Below are 23,842 nucleotides of genomic sequence, written 5' to 3' on the forward strand. Positions count from 1 at the left end.
GGACAAATTGCAGCTCTATCTTGCTAAGTTTCAATTTAGCCTTCATATAGTTTTGAGTTGCATTTTCTTACTTCTTACTTTCTTGTTCAGATTGTCTTATGTAGTCGTTATTGAACTAAGATCAAAGAAACCCAGAATCAACTCTGTGCTCAGCAGTAGAAACGGGGTAGGGATAGGGGTAGGAGTAGGGTTTGAGGGCAGTCAATACTTTTATCCTCCCCCCCCCCCCCATTATGTACAGAAGACAAATTCCTTTTGTCTCCAATCATACTTGGCCATTAAAAAAATCTATTCTATTCTATTCTACTATTCTTACATATCAGCACTGCATTGCCTTCAGCCAAAGGAAAGGCAAGGAATAAATCCAACAATCAATAATTTGTATGTTGAAAAGCCTTTTATATTATTAGGTCACGTAAACTGATTAGTGTGGTTGGTCATTTGTTGTACACTTGGCTACCTAACACCTTTGTCTAGCATCTCTCCTTCCATCGTGCCTCTGTATCTCTCCGCCAGCTTTGTTTTGCTTTTGCCTTTCATGTCTTCAACAAAGTTTGAAAGGTACATAGACCTAAGGTATTAGTGCCTTTGGTCTCTTTAAATACAAGTAACATACATAAGCTGTTGGTTGGCTTTTTTATTTTGTGGGATTTGTTTTGTTCTCTCCCTCCTTCCCTCCCTCCCTCTGCCTCCCCCCCCTCAAATCTCTCTCCCAATTTCTCTTTCTCCCTCCCTCCCAATCTCTTATTTTGGTGCCTGCAAAGAAATATAAACACAGCGCTCATTTCTGGCAGGTTTTTTACTGTCAGAGTTTCTCCTATTATATTTATCTTACAATTTGCCAGGGGGTGAAGTTATTAAGTTTTAGCAGCAGCCATCGATCAAGTTCACAAGTTAACACGATAAAGGCTCTGTGCCGCTCCGATCCGGGAAAATGATGAGCCTCACTCGGTAATTAACTAAATGAGAAAGTTAAATCTTACTTGAGAGCTGGGAGAGATGCAAGAGAGGTGTTTGTCAGTTTCTCGGTGGAAATTAGAAGCAGTGTTAGGGTGGGTTTCTCCCCACCTCCCTCTTTTTTTCCCCTTTTTTTGCAATTCCCTAAGCTGCTGCTCTGTCATATTTTGCATAAGCACTGGGAGGATGTCTTGTAATTAGTGCTGTCATGGAGGATATTTTTTTTGCTGAAGGATGTTGGAATAATTCATTAGATTATCAAGAAAGGCTTGTGTCCTGAAATGATTAGCACAGTGAAATTTAAACCATTAAGGATAACAAGTTTAGAGCTTGCTGCAGTGCAGAGGCACCCAGGGTATGTCTGTGCCGATTTCAATCATTTCTTATAATTAAACATTATGTCCTCTCTCCCTGTACTCCACCCCCCATTCCTTTCACTTGGGCCCAAACAAAAATTCTGTTGAGGCAGCTGTAGAAAGATCAGCAAGTTTATTAGTGAGGGATCAAAGCTGTTATATATAAAAAAAGAAATCACAGAGAGGACAGTGGGAAATCTTTCGGCCCTGTTGCTGACACTGGGTTTGGTTGGGGGCGGAAGATACCAAAGCTGTAGTGAAGTCTCAAAGCGGGTGTTAGGACACTGCCTGCTTACTGTTATTAGTAGTAATATTTGGCATTTATATAGATTGCTGTTCCATATTGTTCTTGCGTGGAGCTTTATAGAAAGGTGGCATCACCTGAACACCCAGATCCCGGCCTTCTGCTGCTCTTGGATATGTGTCTATAGTCACTGCATTCTGTAAAATATTTTTTTTAAAAAAATCATGGTGCCTTTATGTGTGTAGTGCAGACCAGACGGGGGTTCCTGCATTTTGCCACTACTGGAAACGCTCCTGAAGACTGGGGTGGGCAGGTGTGTCCTCCCACAAGATTTGGCTTCTAAGCATGCACTGGAAGCCAAATGTTGTGTGCGGACTCACACGCAAACGAGATTTCAGTGGTTTTCGCCAATATTTTTGCTACTGTGTGTTCTGCCAGCATGTTTCAACCACCCGTAATTACAGGGTAATTAGTCCAGGAAGACACACACCACACGATAAAAGGAAAACCCAAAAGTTTTTATAAACAGAAAAACAGAAACAGCTCCCTTTTTAAATGTCAAAGGGATTTTCTGGTACACACAAGGCACAGGTTAAATGCAATCCAATTGCTCACCCAATAACTGGAAAATTGAGTCCAATTCTAAAGTCCAGAGAGTCCCCACACAATCTTGAACAGCACAAAAACCACGATCTTGATGAAACAATGAATCAGATAAACTCCCATGAGGCTAAAACACCAAGCTGCACTTTTATCTGTAGCACTAATTACAGCAGCCCCACCCAACCACGGGTGGCCTCATTTTCTCTTGTAATAATCCTTCAGTTGTTGTCTCCTATGCATCACTCTGCGCATGCAGGGATGTGTCATTAATTCTTGTTCAGAATCCAGGGATGATACAGATAATTGATCTCCTCCTGGGCTGTCTGCCAAACTCCCCTCTTCCCTGTCACGCTTCACGCTTCCTTGGTCAGAGGAGGCTTCGTCGGCAGATTCCATCGGGAGCAAAACAGGCCTGCGGCATGTGGATGTTTCCCCCACATCCACCTGCACATTCCTTGGAGCAGGAGCTGGGCCAGAGCTAACCACAACACTGTGCATGCACGAAAATAGATGAAATCTTGCATGCAAGAGCATCGCATGAGATTTCGCTTCCAGCACATGCGCAGAAGCCAAATCTCACACGCGCATGCACATGCATGCCTTAGGGGCTCAGAGATGTGTGCACATCTGCATTTCTGTTAACATATCGCCGATCCCACCCGTACCAGCTGCGACCCACTACTGGTGCAGACTTAATCGAATACTATGGCAGCAAAACCATTGAATAATGCAATCAAATCATGTTTTATTTCATGTTTAAATCGTTTTTACATAATGAAATCAAATAGTATTTTATTTCATTTTTACATTTTTATTGGGTTCATTGACTAATTTTAGATAGCTTCCTAAAAATAGAAACACTCAGTGCTAGAGCATTTATCTCCCATCAGACCTTATGCTGATATCTCCAACTGAAAGATCGGGTGGTGGCCGTTATGAAAGATATCCTGCCTGAGTCTCAGAAGAACAGTTATCAATTAGGCTGTACAGCTGGTGATATCAAACAGTAACAAGGAAGAACAAAATTTATGAGCTCCCAATACAGTGGTACCTCTACTTAAGAACGCCTCTACTTAAGAACTTTTCTAAATAAGAACCAGGTGTTCAAGATTTTTTTGCCCTTTTCTTAAGAACCATTTTCTACTTAAGAACCTGAGCCCATGAGAAATTTCCAGGAAATCTGAGAGTGGCACGAAGGCCCAGCCAGTTTCCTGCCATTCCCCCTTTAATCCCGGCCATCTTGGGCTTTTCTGGGCTGCCAGAGGAGCCTTTCAGTGGCGCTTAAGGAGGCTTTGGCATCCCAGAGCAAATGACCAGTCAGTCATAAGTTGAGGATTACGTGTACAGATTTTCTTAAATGGACTTCCCCACTTGCAGAATAGCGTTATTAGTGCAATAATATTTTATTAAACTCATCCTATTGTACCTTACCTCAGAACTGAACAAATACTGAGCAGCTTTGACTTTGGTATCCTTGGAATGCCAAAATGTGTTTGAGTAATCTTCTTAAACACAAGGAAATAAATTTTCTAAATAATTTGAATAGATTTTTATCAATGGTCAGAAGTGTTAATGAAAGTTTATGAGTAATGACAGAACAATTGGTTTCTCAGGCTTAGAAGATTGACTATTGGCATGTCCTTGTGGTTCAACAACAGAGCATAAAACTCTTACACATTTCCATGAAATACATTAAAAATTCTTCTCATTTCAATTATTAGGGTCAGCTTAACAGTCCAAGCAAAGCAATGGTTAGCAGAAGTTCCCTGCTGGGAAAAAACTCCCTCACTTTCCCTCAATTAATTTAACTGTGAGCCTTTTGTTGTAATAATTTGGATTTTATTTTATTTTATTTGCTATTTTCTCCAATGTTAAATCCACAGCCTGATATGTAGCCTGTTCCCTTGTTACTACAATTTGGTCCTGTTTTATTTTTTTGCTTATCCAATGAGAATGGTTTATTTCCCTAACAATTTGTCTCTCAGTATGTAGCATAGGTTTATTTAAAAAGTTGTCTATTGATAACTTGCATTAAAGCAATTCCCGTTACATCTCTCACACATCCATGCAGAATGCAGCTGCGAGAGCAATCATGGGCTTTCCCAAATATGCCCATGTTACACCAACACTCCGCAGTCTGCATTGGTTGCCGATCAGTTTCCGGTCACAATTGAAAGTGTTGGTTATGACCTATAAAGCCCTTCATGGCAGTGTTTCCCAACCTTGGCCACTTAAAGATATTTGGACTTCAACTCCCAGAATTCCCCAGCCAGCAAATGCTGGCTGGGGAATTCTGGGAGTTGAAGTCCAAATATCTTTAAGTAGCCAAGGTTGGGAAACACTGCTTCATGGCACCGGACCAGATTATCTCAGGCACCGCCTTCTGCTGCACGAATCCCAGCGACCAGTTAGGTCCCACAGAGTGGGTTTTCTCTGGGTCCCGTCAACTGAACAATGCCACTTGGCGGGAGCCAGGGGAAGAGCCTTCTCTGTGGCAGCCCCGGCCCTCTGGAACCAACTCCCCCCCAGAGATTAGAATTGCCCCCACCCTCCTTGCCTTTCGTAAGCTACTTAAAACCCACCTCTGCCATCAGGCATGGGGGAATTGAGATACTCTTTCCCCCTAGGCCTTTACCATTTTATGCATGGTATGTCTGTATGTATGTTTGGTTTTTATATTAATGGGGTTTTAATCATTTTTATTATTGGATTATTATTGTACGCTGTCTTATTATTGCTGTTAGCCGCCCCGAGTCTCCGGAGAGGGGCGGCATACAAATCCAATCAATCAATCAATCAATCAATCAATAAATAAATAAATAAATAAATAAATAAATAAATAAATAAATAAATAAATAAATCCTGTTAACCTCAAGAAGGAAACATTTGGCCTTAATCCTCTTTGCTGAGCACTGTTACAAACATTGTCCCCGATTGGTCAATTCTTTTAAACTCATGCATGTTTGTGCACATCCAGCAAAGCTTTAATCTGTATCTTTCACTAGACAAATGCCATTTGAATATTTTTTAATTAATCCATTAAAACAATTGAGAGCAGATTTTGTTGTAAGATAACCATTATATCCAGGGTGGGGGTGGTGTAATATATATTTGATATTTTAGTTTAAAAGGCAGGGACAGGAAATCATTTTGAAATTTACCACTAGGAAAGCTAATTATCCTTTGGTCATAGTATGTGAATATCCAATGTTTATTCTATTCTATTAAATATGTTCTTTTCTAAATTATTAGTTGATTATGTTTATTTTTTTTATCTTAGCTGTAGTTCCATTGCACATGTAGATCTTGCTGTAGAAAGCTCAGCAGAAACCTATTGTATCCTTCTTCAAATCAATATGATGTCCTTGCATTCAAGATTATTTATTTCCAGACGACACCAATGAGATACTTCAGTAATAAGCCTTATTTTATGAAAACTAGTAGAACATGACACTATGCTGCTTATAGTCCTGGTAGTCTACCTTGCATTAAAAACTGATGCATAAATGGAACATGTAATTGAGCTAGATTTTAAATGTTTAAGCAGGGCAATTATAATACATATAAACAGGGGTGGGCTACTGCCCGGATGGGGAAGGACACAGTGGGGTAGCGAAAATGGAGCTCCACCCCAGAGCTCCCAATTTGCACTGAAATATGTTGAAAGAATAATAATAATCCTGCATAAGCCATGCCCACAGTGTGGTAGTAAAAATTTTGGTAGCCCTTCACTGCATATAAATGTCATGATACTGAATATATGATTGCAGCAACCTAACATATTAACATGTTATGCTTATGTACGGAAGACAAATTCCTTTTGTCTCCAATCATACTTGGCCAATAAAAAAATCTATTCTATTCTATTCTATTCTATTCTACTATTCTTCCTCTGAAAAAGTATTTGCCAATTAATTGCATAAAGATATTGAAGTTCCCATCCTACTGTGTTTTATTTTTGAAGTGCTACTGTTGATTTTGCAGCTCAGATAGGAGAAAGATATTAATGAAATTAGGCAGGATGTAGGAGAAAAAACACTATTCAGCAGCTCTACAACAATTTCTCTCCTCTGCCGTGACATCCCCTCCTCCGACCCCCATCACTTAATTAAATTTGTTCTTAGTAGGCCATCATAGTAGGATAGGTCTGTCTGGAAATTAAACTATTCTTTCATCTCACTTTTTTTTTTCATGTTAATTGGAGCATTAATATATGCCCACTATATACTGCTTAGATGTTAGTGTATACTTAATACTTCAGTACAGTAGTTAATTTTTCCTACCAATATATATTGCAGAATTTTTCAAGACAATCATTGCTGATAACTTCACATTACTTCTCAAGTAACCAGACAGTTGTTTTGCTGACAGTCACCAATTTGTTTTCTTGCTTCAAGAAAAACAACTAGTTTTCAAAGGAAAATTGTTTCTTTTTTCCATGGATCTTCAACAAATGCATATAATACTAATTTCATATTTTGTGTGCCATTTGATGTAGTGCTTAAGATACAGATCAGAAATTTGAAACCATACATTCTACTCTACTTAGTCACAAATCCAGTCCTCTACTTTCAGACCTATGAAAGAGACAATGACAAATCCAAAAACCTTGGCAGAAAACAACGGACTTGTCCAGTCAATCACCAGAAATTAACACTAATTTGAAATTATAAACAATATTTTGGGGGGAAATTTGAATTTTATAGCTTCTTTGAAGATTGTAGAATAGGCACATTTGGGTAGGAATCACAAAGAGTTATATTTTAGGAATTTAGGAATTCATCTTCCATGAAGCACAGTGGGCTGAAATGACTTGGCCAAAGCCAGAAATTGAACAGCCTATAACCAACTGTGCACTGCTTGGAGAGTCCAAGCATGGGTTAACTTCTGTCTTTTTGCCCAAGGACTGAATAAAAAATATCCGTTCACACCTCAGTCTAGCCTAGAGTGATACAAAAAACTTTTCTCTACTTAAAGAAACCTGAGCAAACACACAGAAATTAAATTTGGACTCTTTACAGTTTTAAATTTAAAATTCGGTCTGATTGTCTACAGTTGGAGTGGGTGAATGCAAGGAGGTTTCCTTGCCACCCAGCGACTAGAATATCTGCTGGTGGTGTGAGGGTGCTGGTTAGCTGGCTTGCCGGCAAGAACCATCCTTACTTCTTTGAGCCTTTCAGACAGCCAGAGTCATTGTCCATGCTTCGGCACAACTTCCGTAAATGCAGAGCGACGATCAGATGTGAGTTGAGGATCTCATGTGAACAGCAGATTTCTTGCAAGCAGCAGAGGAGCAGTGCCATGAGAATTTGCTACCTGTTTGTGCGCCATTTTTAGCCATATGCAACATTGAGTTGCAGTGAGTTGGCGCTAAGAAACTGTGATTTCCCTAGTTGCCATTTTGTTTGTTTACCTGATCCCACATGTGCTGCTAGCTCCCTATTGCCACTGAGAGTATGCTGGTCAAGTCTAGTTCACCAATCAGTCCACCATCACCTGAACTTTTACAAGCTGTGGGTAGCTTTGAAGTCTTGTTCCTGTTCACAGGCAAAGCTGTGAAACTGGAAAACAGGATTGGCAAAACAGGATCACCCCAGAGACTTAACCCTGGAATAATTAGTTCATCTTTCACGCAAAAGCATGAGCGGGGAGATTCTTCAAGGCTTGATCCTCCAAAAAGAATCCTTATCTCTGCAAAAGTCATTCTAACAGGTTTAGAATACAGTGGTACCTCATGATACGAACCCCTCTTATGAACAATCCGAGATACAAATTTTTTTGCCTCTTCTTACGAACTTTTTCCTTTTTACGAACCTGCCACCGCCCCGCCGAGAAGCCCCGCCGCCCAGCTGTCGCTTTTTGAAACAGCCGGGGGTCTTCTCAGCATCCTCCTGAACCCGAATGCCAAACCTGAACTTCCGGGTTCGGCGTTCGGGAGGCTGCCGAGAAGCCCTGCCGCCCGGCTGTCATCTTTTGAAACAGCCGGGGGGGGGGGGGGGCTTCTCGGCGGCCTCCCGAACGCCGAACCCGGAAGTTCGGGTTTGGCGTTCGGGTTCAGGAGGACGCTGAGAAGCCCCACCGCCTGGCTGTCACCTTTTAAAACAGCCGGGGGGCTTCTCGGCGGCCTCCCGAACACCGAACCCGGAAGTTCGGGTTTGGCGTTCGGGTTCAAGAGGACGCTGAAAAGCCCCCCGGCTGTTTCAAAAGGTAACAGCTGGGCGGCGGCGTTTTTTTGCGTTTTTTTTTTCCGTTGCACGGATTAATTGATTTTACATTGTTTCCTATGGGAAACAATGTTTCGTCTTACGAACTTTTCGTCTTACGAACCTCCCCCAGGAGCCAATTAGGTTCATATGACGAGGTATTACTGTATTTTAGTATCCCATTAATTCAGAATGGTAGACAAGTCCAGAATGAACAGGTCTGCAGTGAGAGAAGTCTCTTCCAGGAGCAAGGATTCTGTAAAATCTGGCAATGAAGGCCATAAGGCAGGGAAACAGGCCCCTGACAAGAGCAAGACCCAGAAGGAATCCTCTAGAGGGGCTTCTGCAGCTGAGGATAGGGAAGCTCAGAGGCATCTGAGATCCCTAGAAAAACAATTTGCAAAAGCATGTCAGCAGTAGACCTCTTTCTACTGTGCAGGAGAAGTTCCTTCCTCATCAGGAGGGCTCTTCTGGAATCATTGATTCTATTTATGACATATCTCCTAATATATCCAATGATCCTGTGGATTTGGAAGAAGCAGGTTGCAGGCATCTATCTGAGCCTTTTATAGACTAATCAACAACTGATTTGGTCTTTCCACGCCCTGCTAGTAGGACACCCTCAACTACTGTGTTCACCCCAACTGCAGTGGGGCTCCATGCTGGTGGGTCCCAGGAATTATCATTGCCCCAAGTGATTAGAGATCTTATTACATCAACTATCAGGGGGTTTCTGCAGAGTTGCAACACAGAGGTTTTCCCCCTGACTTGCAGGACCAGTCTTTCTGGCCTTCTCCAGCAGGGTCATTGCTCATCACATCCCTCCATTCATAGTGATAGAAGAGGGAAGCTTGGTAGATCAGGACTTCTCTGAGGATGAAGGACTTGTTCCAGACCAGCCTACCTTCTCTGGTTTGTTTAAACCTGCCTTGTTCAAATTTCTTCTTTACAAAGCTAAGAAGACTAATCATATGGGACTTTCAGACACTCCTGGTCTTGACCCAACATAAGGAGTGTTTTCGGAGCCAGTTCTGGTGAAAGAGTCCATTCCAGCTCCAAAGATGTTTGTGGACGTTATTCAACGCCAGTGGAGTCAACCTGCTTCACTCACAACTCCCAGTAATAATGACAAACGGCTCTACAGTATGGAGTCGGAACTGGAGGATCTTCTTCAGCTGCCAGAGGTTGACACCCCAGTAGCCAATCTAGACTGTCCTTCTGTGCTCCCTGCTGATTTCTTGGAGGGACTGAAGTTGGAAGAGCACAGAGCTGAGATGGCTTCTTGTAAGGTGCATTTGGCTTCTGTTTGGTCAATTAGGGCAGCCATGGCTGCTTCCTTTTTCAATAAGAACTCCATTTGTAGATCAGACAAATGCTATCCAAAGTGGCTTCAGAAGAAACATAGAAACATAGAAGTCTGACGGCAGAAAAAGACCTCCTGGTCCATCTAGTCTGCCCTTATACTATTTTCTGTATTTTATCTTAGGATGGATATATGTTTATCCCAGGCATGTTTAAATTCAGTTACTGTGGATTTATCTACAACGTCTGCTGGAAGTTTGTTCCAAGGATCTACTACTCTTTCAGTAAAATAATATTCTCTCATGTTGCTTTTGATCTTTCCCCCAACTAACTTCAGATTGTGTCCCCTTGTTCTTGTGTTCACTTTCCTTTTAAAAACACTTCCCTCCTGGACCTTGTTTAACCTTTTAATATATTTAAATGTTTCGATCATGTCCCCCCTTTTCCTTCTGTCCTCCAGACTATACAGATTGAGTTCATTAAGTCTTTCCTGATACGTTTTATGCTTAAGACCTTCCACCATTCTTGTAGCCCATCTTTGGACCCGTTCAATTTTGTCAATATCTTTTTGTAGGTGAGGTCTCCAGAACTGAACACAGTATTCCAAATGTGGTCTCACCAGCATTCTATATAGCGGGATCATAATCTCCCTCTTCCTGCTTGTTATACCTCTAGCTATGCAGCCAAGCATCCTACTTGCTTTCCCTACCGCCTGACTGCACTGTTCACCCATTTTGAGACTGTCAGAAATCACTACCCCTAAATCCTTTTCTTTTGAAGTATTTGCTAACACAGAACTGCCAATACAATAGTCAGATTGAGGATTGCCTATACCAAGATCTGAACAAGCTTATGGCAGCAGCAGAATTCTCTGCACAGCAACCCTTGCATTGTATTGGCATCCTTCAATCTCGAAAGACCATGGTATCATGCTCTTGATTCCCAGAGTATGAAGCCTGGGTAGGTTAGTATGAAGGATAAACTGTTACCCAAGCAGCAGATCCCCCCTCTCCATGTCTCTGATATATTCCAATGGAACGATTGGTTCGAACTATGTCGCAGGAGTTATTAGAACATGGCTGTACACAGTCACGAACTGCTCCTGGGACTCTTGGGGTTTTGCTTCAAGGTTTACTCCATCATTGGAAAAGGCTTCAGGAGTAAACCAGGCAGTAGAGGTTTGCAGTCAGTTTCCCTTCTAGTAGTTGACCAGCGCGTCTTTCGTGTCTTGCCATGCTCTTAGTGCATAATTTATCTAGAGTTTGGATAGTAGAATTCCTATCTCTTTTGAAATCTATATATTCAGACCCAGTAAAATATATTGCAAATAATTTTTGTGAGTTTCATTTGTGATCAAATAGTGCACAAAGAGCAATATTAATCTGGAATAGAAAACTAACATGCCCTAATTTTTATATTGAAAATATCCTTGTGCATATGATTCACTTCATGGCTTTTAGTGGCAAACTCATGCTGATTGTTTAGCTTGTTCACAACTTCAGAGAAACCATCCATTAGAGGTAATTATCTTACCAGATTGCAACCATTCAACACAATCCGTAATACATTTTAGTCTAGAGGTGACACAAGATTTTTATTGTTTTTGCTGTTAGAGAGTACCCTTTAGAATCCTGTTCTGAATGCTTATTGTAGTTTGAAACAGAAAGTAGATGTTAACAGGATTATTATAAAGCTGATGGGCATTTGATGATAGAGGGTCATAATGGGCTATAAATGAAGCAAATGATTCAAAATAAAGATTGCAAGTATTGTGTTTGAGTAGGGTTCCAAATCTTCAAAATGAAGGATTTCAGTTTAGCTCAGTTTCATCTTATTCAGTCATACAGTACAACTGATTGGAGTGAAAGCCATTCTCATAACGAACATTGAAACATTCCAAGTGGAGAACAAGTTCCTTAAGACTCTTGCGTAATCTCATTATTCTATCACTCATCTCGGAAGGCTCAAGTAAATATCAGTTGATCATGTGAACTACCTTTCCCTTGTTTCATAACGACCCAATAATGGGCATAATTGCTGGAAAAGACTGCTTGGAGAAACCACTATGTCTGTGAAAGAAATATGGGCAAATAAATGGGGGCATAGATTTACCAATTACAGCCATATTCAAAATGTTTAAGCAGTTCGGTTAAATTCTGGAACATACTAATAAATGACATATTTTCAAACAACAACTAAACAGCAAAAGGCTAGAAAACCTCTTTAAGAAAAGCCTCTGATTATAATCTCAGATACCAGGTAGTACCCTAAGAGAATACTTACTTGTTGAGGTACACCTTGTTAAAACTAGGTGACTATATTAGTACAGTGATACATTGTCTTACGAACTTAATTGGTTCCGGGACAAGGTTCATAAGGTGAAAAGTTTGTAAGACGAAACAATGTTTCCCATAGGAATCAATGGAAAAGTGATTAATGCGTGCAAGCCCAAAATTCACCTCTTTTGCCAGCCGAAGCACCCGTTTTTGCACTGCTGGGATTCCCCTGAGGCTCCCCTCCATGGGAAACCCCAACTCCAGACTTCCGTGTTTTTGCGATGCTGCAGGGGAATCCCAGCATCTCAAAAATGGGTGCTTCTCTGGCAATGGAAGTCCAGAAGTGGGGTTTCCCAGTGAGGGGAGCCTCAGCGAATTCGCAGCATCGCAAAAACACCAAAGTTCTCGAAACCCCACCCTGCTGGGATTCCCCTGCAGCATCGCAAAAACACGGAAGTCCAGTGGCAGGGCATCCCAGCGGCGGTGGCGGGTTCATAAGGTGAAAATAGTTCAGAAGAAGAGGCAAAAAAATCTTAAACCCCGGGTTCGTATCTCGAAAAGTTCGTATGACGAGAGGTTCGTAAGACGAGGTATCACTGTACATTGAATTATACAGTAAGAATCTGGTAGCCATTTCAATTGTATATTAAGGTGATTACACTGTAAGACTCTGGTAGCAATTTAAACTGTATGTTAAGGCCTAGATCGGTGACGGCGAACCTTTTTTTCCTTGGGTGCCGAAAGAATGTGGGTGTGCGCTATCGTGCATGCACAAGTGCCCATACCCATAATTCAATGCCTGGGAATGGTGAAACAGCTTCTCCTCCCTCCCCCGGAGGCCCTCTGGAGGCTAGAAACGGCCTGTTTCCCAAGTTCTGGTGGGCTCAAATACTTCCCTGGAGCTGGGGTAGAGTAAAAATGCCCTCTCCGCCCCCCTGGAGGTTCTCTAGAAGCCCAAAATGCTTCCCAGAGCTTATGTGCGAGCCAAAAATCAGCTGGTTGGCACACACATGCCCATTGGAGTTAAGCTAGGGCAACGGCTGGTGTGCCAGCAAATATGGCTCCGCGTGCCACCTGTGGCACCCGTGCCATAGGTTCGCCATCACTGACCTAGATGAATTTGTGTTCCTGTCACCTGAGTAGTCATGTTAAAATCTTGTTTTCTAAAAATTCCAGATTATTGCTCCTTTAAAAGTATATTTTTTGTTTGTGTTCATTTCTTCCATAGACAAAACTTGCCAATGGTACTTCAAGCATGATTGTGCCAAAACAAAGAAAGCTGTCTGCAAGCTATGAAAAAGAAAAGGAGCTCTGCATCAAGTTTTTTGAGCAGTGGTCAGAGTCTGACCAGGTAGAATTTGTGGAACATCTCATCTCTCAGATGTGTCATTATCAACATGGGCACATAAATTCATACTTGAAACCTATGCTGCAGAGGGACTTCATCACAGCATTACCAGGTATTCTACTTGGAGCATACAAAGAAATGTACTCGTTTTTAGTTGGAAGTACATTTTCTGCCAGAAATTTAAATTATTTTGGCTTACGTTGTTTTGGATCTTCTTACTTGTCATAACATTTATGCTTCACTGGACTTTTTCTTTGATGAGCCTGTGACAATAGTTCAATTGTCTTTCAGTTAACTATTGGCACATTCATTTATATACAGACATAATAAATATATACAGACATAAACAATGTTCATCACTTTTAGCTGAAGCAGAAGTAATCCTTAATGTCTACACATTATATCCTTACTTTTTTCCACATAATACTATTTAGCAGAAAGCATTTGTCGTGTTGTGAACCTTGTCGCCTTCTTCATACTGCAGTGTAACTCTTTTAGTTGTCCTTTTATTTGCCTTGAAGGAGTTATCTTTTAAATGTTATTTTTCTCTTCCCCAATTTGCACTTAATGAATTTGCTGGAGGAATATTTTTTTTTCCTTGTCTGTCTTGAACAGGAAATACTTGGTACATAATATCTCGCTTAATCCTATTAAGAATCATGTGATAGAAGCCTTTTATGTATCTGCCTACTTAAGTGTAGGCATATGATCTTGAGCATCACAGAATATACTTATTGCTTTATATGCTCAACCCTTTTCTACTAATCAATGAGTCTCAGTCTCTAGGTCAGTTGTAACAAGAGCAGGAATGAAGCATTTGATCTCATGTGAAATGTTCAGGAGAAACTCTGAGGAACTATGAATTGACCCAAGTCTCACAGATGACTTCCTTGAAATTATTGACAATAGTATATCTTCAGTTTGAGATATATTACCTGTTCTGTTAATTCTATAAAGTATTCATATACCCAGCTTGTATTTAGGCCTTGTGTGATAGAATATGGTAAGAAGATGGATTCCCAGAAAGAATGGCTGCAGAGGAATAAGAGAAAACTCAGTCCAGATATTACATATAGGGAAAAGAGGGCGAAGGCAATCTCTTGCATTTATAGAGTACAGTGGTACCTCTACTTAAGAACACCTGTCCTTAAAACTTTTGTAGATAAGAACCGGGTGTTCAAGATTTTTTTGCCTCTTCTTAAGAACCATTTTCTACTTAAGAACCTGAGCCCGGAAAAATTTCCCAGGAAATTTGAGAGTGGCATGAAGGCCTGGCCAGTTTCCTGCCATTCCCCTTTTAATCCTGGCCACCTCAGGCTTTTCTGGGCTGCCAGAGGAGCCTTTCAGTGGCGTTTAAGGAGGCTTTGGCAGTCCAGAGCGAACAAAGCATTTTCCTTTCTCTGGGCGCTTGGAGAGGGAATAAACCACTTTGCTGTGGTGACTCCCTCACACTGCCTCCCATACACCCAGTGCGAGGTTGCCTGCAGGAGCGTCTGGGCACGGAAAGGCAAAAGGGGGCGCTTCACCCCAGCTAGATCAATTCGGCTTCAGCCAAACCGAGGAGTCACCACAGTGAAAGAAAGGCACCAGCTACAAAGCGAGCGAGCGAGCGAGCGAGAGAAGAGGGGAGCCCTTCAGCATGGGAAGGAAGAGGAAGCAGGTAGCAACAGCAGCAGCCGCCGCCTTTTGGTCAAAGGAGCGGGAGGTTCCCCCCTCTCGCCTGCCTAGGTTTCTCTCTCTGGTGCAGTGCATAGGAGGCAGCCTCATGCTGGGTGTATGGGAGGCACATGCTCCTTCGCGCCACCTCAGAGTCCCTCTTTTTTTTTTAAGCCTTAAAGTTTTGGATTTTTTAAATTCCCCTCACCTCCCCTTCTTCCTTCAGCAGTGACTGTCCTCCTCCTCTTCTTCCTCCTCCTCCTCCCACCCAAATTCTGAGCTTTTATTTCTTTCCTAATGGGTTTGCATGCATTATTTGCTTTTACATTGATTCCTATGGGAAAAATTGCTTCTACTTACAAACTTTCCTACTTAAGAACTTTGTCACGGAACAAATTAAGTTCTTAGGTAGAGGTACCACTGTATATTGTAAATGTAGATAGTAGAGTTCTCAGTCTATAAAGGATTTATATATAGGTTTGAAAAACTTGATTCTTCCAAACATTTATTTTGATGATTAGATTTATTGTAATTTAATGATTAATGAATTGTAGTCTGCTTACATTTTCTTTGACAAAACATCAGGATTATGTGAAATTCTCATATTCTAATTTCTCTAAAATGGTAGAACATCATAATTGTCAATGTTCAATTATATGTGTCTTTTAAAACTAAATAATGATAGGCAGACAGATAGATACTTTTTACAGTCTCCTATTCTTACTAGACACTGCTTCTTGGAAGTTCGTATTACACGAGAAACATATATTCTTCATTGTATCAAAAGCATTTAATTTTAGCACAAAGTAGCATTTGAACTGTTGGAATAAAAGAAAAGCTATAGTAGCAAAATGAGAAATGTTTCTAATATACCAAGATTTTGTAGAATGCATCAAGTGAGAAAAGTCTTCCGTTGAACATCCCTCTAGTGCTAAAACCAATAGAAATAGATTAGAATGACTTCCTGAATTCTTTATCATCTTAAATGCTTTTCTGTTTCTTACCCAAAGGAAGTTACTCGTTCCTGAACTTAACATGAGACTATTTTCTATCCATACATTCCAGTTCTTAATACAAGAAATGGAATGAGCAATGATGAGGATAAAAATGTGTTTGTAACTTGTGACCTCCTAGTAAGCTCCCCGGTGATCACTAACTGCCTTTATTTTTCTTCCAGCTCGAGGCCTGGATCATATCGCTGAGAATATTCTATCATATTTGGATGCCAAATCTTTGTGTTCTGTTGAACTAGTATGCAAGGAATGGTATCGGGTGACGTCTGAGGGTATGCTGTGGAAGAAACTGATTGAGAGGATGGTCCGTACCGACTCATTGTGGAGGGGGTTGGCGGAGCGAAGAGGATGGTGAGAGTATATCTGTTCAGTAGGGGAAGTAGCTGCCATTGATAGTTTGATTGTTTTACCTGAAAATTGGAGAACACCCTTTAAATTTTGCTTTGTATTTCTTATTTTGTGTGTTACTATTTTTTGAGGATACAGTGATCCCCCGGTTATTGCGTCCCCGACCATTGCGAACAGGGTAATTCGCGATTTTTCAACCCGGAAGTCAAAACACCATCTGCGCATGCGTGCCCTTTTTTTCTATGGGCACGCATACGTAGATGGCGCCCGGCAGATCAGCTGCTGGGCGGCTTCCCTGGGTCTTCCCCCTCTTGCTGGCGGGAGGGCGAGCAGCGGGCATCAGCAAGGAGTTTCCCCACCGCCCACGCAAACTCCTCGCTGCCGCCCGCCCTTCGCCCGCCCACACTGTTCATTCTCGCCGCTTTCGAGCTGAGTCCTGAAGCGAATTCGCTGCAGGACTCAGCTCGAAAGCGGCGAGACCGAGCGCGGACAAGCCGTTCGCTGGCGCTTGGTCTCGCCGCTTTCGAGCTGAGTTCTGAAGCGAATTCGCTGCAGGACTCAGCTCGAAAGCGGCGAGACCGAGCGCGGACAAGCCGTTCGCTGGCGCTCGGTCTCGCCACTTTCGAGCTGAGTTCTGAAGCGAATTCGCTGCAGGACTCAGCTCGAAAGCGGCGAGACCGAGCGCGGACAAGCCGTTCGCTGGCGCTCGGTCTCGCCGCTTTCGAGCTGAGTTCTGAAGCGAATTCGCTGCAGGACTCAGCTCGAAAGCGGCGAGACCGAGCGCGGACAAGCCGTTCGCTGGCGCTCGGTCTCGCCGCTTTCGAGCTGAGTCCTGAAGCGAATTCGCTGCAGGACTCAGCTCGAAAGCAGCGAGACCGAGCGCCAGCGAACGGCTTGTCCGCCGCCTGCCTGCCCGCTAGCGAGGAGCCGAAGATTGGGGGCGGTGCGGCTGTTTTAAAACATCGCCGCCGGCATGTGGGGGCTTGCCAGCACCCCCCAGACCCCCAACCCGGGTTTGGGGGGCTGCTAGGAAGCCCCCCATGCCGGCGGCGACATTTTAAAACAGCCGCGCCGCCCCCAATCTTCGGCTCCTCGCTAGCGCTGCGGGAGTAAAAACACCATCTGCACATGCGCAGATGGTGTTTTTACTTCCGCAGCACTACTTCGCGAAAACCCGCTCGTTGCGAGGGGTCCTGGAACGGAACCCTCGCAACGAGCGGGGGATCATTGTATATGTTTTCTCTTGATTCTAGAATTCATTCCAGAAGCTGCTGGCAGCAGGCACATCGCCTTCATCAGGAGGCAGGGTACAACTATTTAGCTGCTCACTTAAGGCAGTAGGTTTTCTTAAAACACTACTGACATGAATATTTTATAGGCCCCTATTCCTTATCTTTCACCATCATCCCATCCAAAAACTGGGATGGGGGGACATGATCGAAACATTTAAATATGTTAAAGGGTTAAATAAGGTTCAGGAAGGAATTGTTTTTAATAGGAAAGTGAACACAAGAACAAGGGGACACAATCTGAAGTTAGTTGGGGGAAAGATCAAAAGCAACATGAGAAAATATTATCTTTCTCCATCATCCCATCCAAAAACTGGGATGGGGGGACATGATTGAAACATTTAAATATGTTAAAGGGTTAAATAAGGTTCAGGAGGGAAGTGTTTTTAATAGGAAAGTGAACACAAGAACAAGGGGACACAATCTGAAGTTAGTTGGGGGAAGATCAAAAGCAACATGAGAAAATATTATCTTTCTCCATCATCCCATCCAAAAACTGGGATGGGGGGACATGATTGAAACATTTAAATATGTCAAAGGGTTAAATGAGGTTCAGGAGGGAAGTGTTTTTAATAGGAAAGTGAACACAAGAACAAGGGGACACAATCTGAAGTTAGTTGGGGGAAGATCAAAAGCAACATGAGAAAATATTATTTTACTGAAAGAATAGTAGATCCTTGGAACAAACTTCCAGCAGACATGGTCGGTAAATCCACAGTGAATGAATTTAAACATGCCTTGGATAAACATATATCCATCCTATGATAAAATACAGAAAATTGTATAAGGGCAGACTAGATGGATCATGAGGTCTTTTTCTGCCGTCAGTCTTCTATGTTTCTATGTTTCTGTCCTTAATATAGTCACAGGCCTAGCTAGGATGAATGTAGGATTCTGGTAAAATAAAAGCACTTCTTCACAAGGAACAGAGTCGCCTCACAAGAGGTTCATCTGTGCTGTCTCTTAACAATACTGGCCTAGTATTGCTATGGTGGGACTTCAGCTGTCCCCACTGCACTGTTTCCTTCTGATATAGGCAGTAATTTTAGTGTTTTCCTTTTCAGATGACTCTGAAATCTCATCTCTGCTCCCATTATTCTCTAGTTATTGGTCCTATGTTTCCTGGTGGTCATTCTCTCAGCTGCTGCTGCTGCTGCTGCTTCATTAAAGTAGTTTCTCTCCGAACCAGAACTCAAATATTTGGTGGGAAAATATTTTTTCTTAGCAGAGAAATTTTATTAGCCCTTCATGGCCATTTCAAATCCAGAATCTGCAGGATTTGACATGGCTCTTTTGGAAAAGATTTCACTGCCCTTAAAGGATCAAAATCTGGATCCAGCATTGAGGGTCAATTTGCTATATTGATGGCATAGAGAACTTTTTATCAGATTTGTCTAATGTCAGATGCACCATTCTGTCAAAACTCCTGAGAGCTCTTTTTTTTTTAACTGCACTTTTTTCTTCTCAACTAGCACATTTCTCCAGAAATATTTCATCTGCTAGCCTAGAGGCAGAAAGGCAAAGAATGCACCACAGGATTTAACGGAGTCTATTACACTTTACAATTCTCATTTTACACCATTTGAAACCAATGTAACAAATAGATGTAACACCTTTTAGGGATTTGAGTGGTGGGATGCGTATATATTAAAATCAGTCAGGTATACCATCCTACAACTAAGATCAGCCTGTGACACATACCTAAAGAGTAATCAAAATCCAATTACTATATAACGAGTAAACAAGTTTCTAGAACTCAGAAATAGATGTTTATGTTATGAATAGGATATTAACTGGTTTTTTTAGCAGACCTTTGCATTTCAAGATGTAATCTTTGCTCATAAAACCCGGAATACTGACCACTAAGCAATTAGCATCTGAAATTCAGATATTATACATCATCTATTTCATATGCAGGACCAAGTCTGATGTTCTACTATTAACATTTTATTAGATGCTTCCCTCCTGGGATAACCCCTTTAATACAAAATTTTCTATTCATTGGGCCTCCATAGTTTTCTGTGAGATACTTGGATATAAATATTTCATAAACAAGACAAAGTGATAGCCAAGGCATTTTAGCTTCGATTTATTTAAACAATAATAATACTGCCACAATTTGCAAGTGTAAATTCTATTAAAAGCCTGGATATCATTAATACGTTGACGTTCAATAGATTAAGGAAAAAAATAATGCTTGTGAAATATTCTTAGGTTTTCTAAAATCCAACTCTGCACCCAGTTTTAGGGGCAAATGTACCCAAATTGCTTTTTTTCATGGCATTTTTAACAGCAAATATGACAATCACAATTATCTGCATCTTCAAAACTTAGCATAGGGAAATGTGGTTTAATTTAAGAATTAAATCAAATTACATTTGTGGAGATCTTAATGATCAATAGACAAAACACATCAAGCAGTAAAATCAGTAATAACAGGATACAACACCTTTCCGATAACATAAAAAATGTATTTCCTAAAGTTCTGTGCCAAGCATGGGATTAAAATAAAACATTTCTTTAGCCTTAGAAAGTGATTTGTAAATGAATATTTACCTAAGCTATATCACTATCCTCTTTGATTCTCCGTAGAAGAAACAATTATTAAAGCAAGAAGTATGTTTGCTACTACGGTATATAACAAAGCAAATATTTTTAGATTGCTGAGTTGTCCACATACAACAAATGGAGGTTTGAAAAATGTTATTCTTTGCTAAAGAAATGCAGGCAGCTTGAAATCAGATCAGGGTCAGTGCCCCTGTGTCACATATTATTTCATTCTGTTTAATTTCTCAGTAAATTGTGTTTTTTTTTTCTCTCTCTCTCTCCGAAAACTACTTATAGAGCCCATGGTTGCTTTTATATGATTTTTAAACCACATGTGTTTTTTTCCTTATTCTATCTTTTAAATTTTTGTATCAGTTGGTTAATAGATTTAACAAGACTGATTCATTATAGCTGCAAAGGAATAATCAAGTAGCATGTCTTCTATAGTTTCTACTTCCCAGCATGAAAATGTAAAATAATAATAAGCTGTCAAAAATCCAAGATGTAAAATAACATATATACAATATGATATGTAGAAAATATGCTGGTGATAAATCATTTTGTAACCTAACTGAATGTTTTATTTACTAATATATTCTCAGGAAATCCTAGCATTTCCGTTTACTAATATTATTCACATCAATAAAACCTTGCAATTCCTCAAAATGTATTGCAGGAAATTTAAGATTAGAAGTTTTCAATGGGTTGCTTAATTCAAATTTTTATCACTTTTGTAATTTTTAAAAAACAGTATATATTTCATGTGTCAGACCATCTTATGTACAAAAAGGCTTCTGAATATAGTTTCAAGGGGAACAGGAAGGGAGAGATTTATAGGTGGAATAAACAAGTCTGAGAATTATTATAAGACAGTTATAAAAGGGAGAGTAGAGATTTAGGTGTCATACATCAGATGCTAGGATTGTATTTATGGATTTGTGTCCACCTCGGTTTTACAGACATAAAAACGTCCATTATGGAGTTCTTTGTTTCTGCACAATCCTGGGTAGCCTCTTAATTTTGAAATGAGAATATTTTTAAAACTATGCCATTGGAGGAATTTGATTCCATTGATCTTCAAAACATATCCATTCCAAAACCAGATAAGTTCGAAGAAGAAGCCTTGCTGTTTGCCAGTAGCTAAAAGAACCAGTAAAATGTATTTGTAGTACTCGAATGGACTGATATTTTTTTACTATAGGGCTTGGCCTCAAAACAATTGTACTGTAAAGAATGTACTGCTCACAAAGATACTCTCCTGATGTCATTCTCATTTTAGGATCTCTTATTTAAATGTCCCTAGACAGGCAACAGAGGAAATTTATGTAATTTTTTAAAGCCAGTCTAGAGAAAATTGCAGAATAGTGTTTCTCGGTGAATTGCAAATGGGAGAAAAATATTATTCCTCTCTAGCAGCACATTACAGGACATAGGAGGGTTTATTGGCTTTTTTAAAAAAACATATTTGAGGGTTTGAATATTTTCTTTAAGGTTATTTATTGTGCAAACTCTATTAGAAGCAATATATCCATTTTGTAGTAGTCCTCAACCACAGTTGGGACTGGGATTGATGTCATATGTTGATGCAGTTGTAAAGTAAGACACCATTGTGACCACAACAATGGTAATTTCAGCACCACCCCATTGCAGTTCTTAACCACGAATTATGAGTCATTAAGCGACCCCCTACCCCAATTAATGTCACTGTGATTGCTCCCAGCCCTGAGCCTCCATAAATTAAGAGGATGTCTCCAACTCAACCTACTCACCTGTCTCTCTTCATAATGATGATGATGATGATTTATTAGATTTGTATGCCGCCCCTCTCCGAAGACTCAGGGCAGCTCACAACAACAATAACAATGTAATATAATACAAATCTAATATTAATAAGAACAAGTTAAAACCCATTATTACTAAAAACAATCAATGCTATACAATCACACCACACTCAAATGCTACAAGTCAGAAGGGGGGGATTAGCCCCCTCCCATGCCTGGTGACATAAATGGTTCTTCAACATCTTGCAGAAGGCGAAGAGGGAGGGGGCAGTTCGAATCTCTGGGGGAGTTGATTCCAGAGGGTCGGGGCTGCCACAGAGAAGGCTCTTCCCCTGGGTCCCACCAGACAACATTGTTTAGTCGATGGGACCCAGAGAATGCCAACTCTATGGGACCTAATTGCCCGCTGGGATTCGTGCGGCAGAAGACGGTCCAGTAGGTATCTCTGTCCTTTGACCAACTTGCACTCTGCCTTGTGACTCAGCATAGAACTGTGTGGCTCTGGAGCTGCTTGCTATGTTCCAGTAAGCTGTGCCCTGCATCAACGTAGTCCTAGCTGCGCTCAGCCTTGCTATCCTGCACTCCAAAACCTCTGCTGTCCTGTGCTGTACCATCCCAGTTCAGCTTCATTTTCTTGCTCCTGTTGCTGACAAGGTATGCTTGGACCAGCCTGACTGCTGGGCTGGAATAGGCTTCCGATGCAAGGTTGGGCGGGGGAGCTGAAAACAATCTTTGAGGGGCAACACACCAAAGTAATCCTTTGTAAAAAGCTCCTGGGGCTCAGCATGCCAAAATGTCCCTTTGGGCAAAATTGCCTGCATATATTCTTCAGTCAATTTCTGTTCTTTGACATTGAGCTGACTTTGAAGCACCTTGGCTGGTTACCTTTCAACCAGCTGAGTTTAACAACAGCGCCCATTCATTTCACTTGCTCTCCATGCCAAGGATTTACTCTGTCCCATGCATCATACCCATCTCCAGTCTACTGTTTCTTCCACCATAAAAGTGGAAGTCAGGAAAACAGAGTGGAACAACAGGCAAGAGACGTGTCTCAGAGATCAACTCTTGCCGTGCCGAAATCCACCTGGATTTCCACCTGAATCATAACCACCTGGTTTCCAATTTTCTTGTGAGGCACATTCTCAATCTCTAGTTCTCCTCCACATCCTCCACGGCTGAGTTTTATGAATATAGGAAAGAGGGGCATTTTGATACACCCTGCTCCAAGAGCTCTTTTGCAAGGGTGTTTTTGGCACTCGGAGTGCTTTTGGGTCCCTCCCACCCAGCAGCTGAACATTGGACCCAGCAGCCAAGCCAAACATTCCTCAGAAGCAGCGGGAACACAAAAAAATTGAGAAGGTGAGCTGGGGAGTCAGAGCACAAGCCAGTAGGTATCTCAGAGTATAGGGTGATGTGGGCAACCTCTGGGACTGGGCTGGGGTAACCTCAGCTTTTTTTGGGCTGTTTACCAATCCACAAGGTAAGAGTGCAGGATGGCCAAAGGGCAGACATAGGGAAACATAGGTACCATAGGTTGAGGAACTGGAAAACCTTTGTGATCATAAGTACAGGCTGGCTGCCAGATGCCTGAGTTTTGAACCCATGACCGGAGAGGTACAGTGATACCTCATCTTACAAACGCCTTGTCATACAAACTTTACGAGATACAAACCCGGGGTTTAAGATTTTTTTGCCTCTTCTTACAAGCTATTTTCACCTTACAAACCCACCGCCGCCGCTGGGATGCCCAGCCTCCGGACTTCCGTTGTAAACGAAGCACCCGTTTTTGCGCTGCTGGGATTCCCCTGAGGCTCGCCTCCATGGGAAACCCCTCCTCCGGACTTCCGTGTTTTTGTGATGCTGCAGGGGAATCCCAGCAGGGGAATCCCAGGAGCGCAAAAACGGGCACTTCGCTGTCG

General features: G+C 41.5%; 1 protein-coding gene across 12 annotated transcripts in view; it reads left to right on the plus strand.

Annotated features, from left to right (window-relative positions):
- BTRC (beta-transducin repeat containing E3 ubiquitin protein ligase) overlaps positions 1-23,842 on the plus strand; it is a 199,680-nt gene that overhangs the window by 144,016 nt on the left and 31,822 nt on the right. For all 12 annotated transcript variants that reach the window (XM_070752861.1, XM_070752858.1, XM_070752869.1 and 9 more), the window contains 2 exons: positions 13,170-13,401; positions 16,123-16,309. In XM_070752861.1, coding sequence (XP_070608962.1) covers positions 13,170-13,401; positions 16,123-16,309 — 419 coding nt within the window. The remainder of the gene's footprint in view (positions 1-13,169; positions 13,402-16,122; positions 16,310-23,842) is intronic.

Source organism: Erythrolamprus reginae, chromosome 5 (genome assembly GCF_031021105.1).
Source record: "Erythrolamprus reginae isolate rEryReg1 chromosome 5, rEryReg1.hap1, whole genome shotgun sequence".
In the NCBI taxonomy this organism is placed as follows: domain Eukaryota; kingdom Metazoa; phylum Chordata; class Lepidosauria; order Squamata; family Dipsadidae; genus Erythrolamprus; species Erythrolamprus reginae.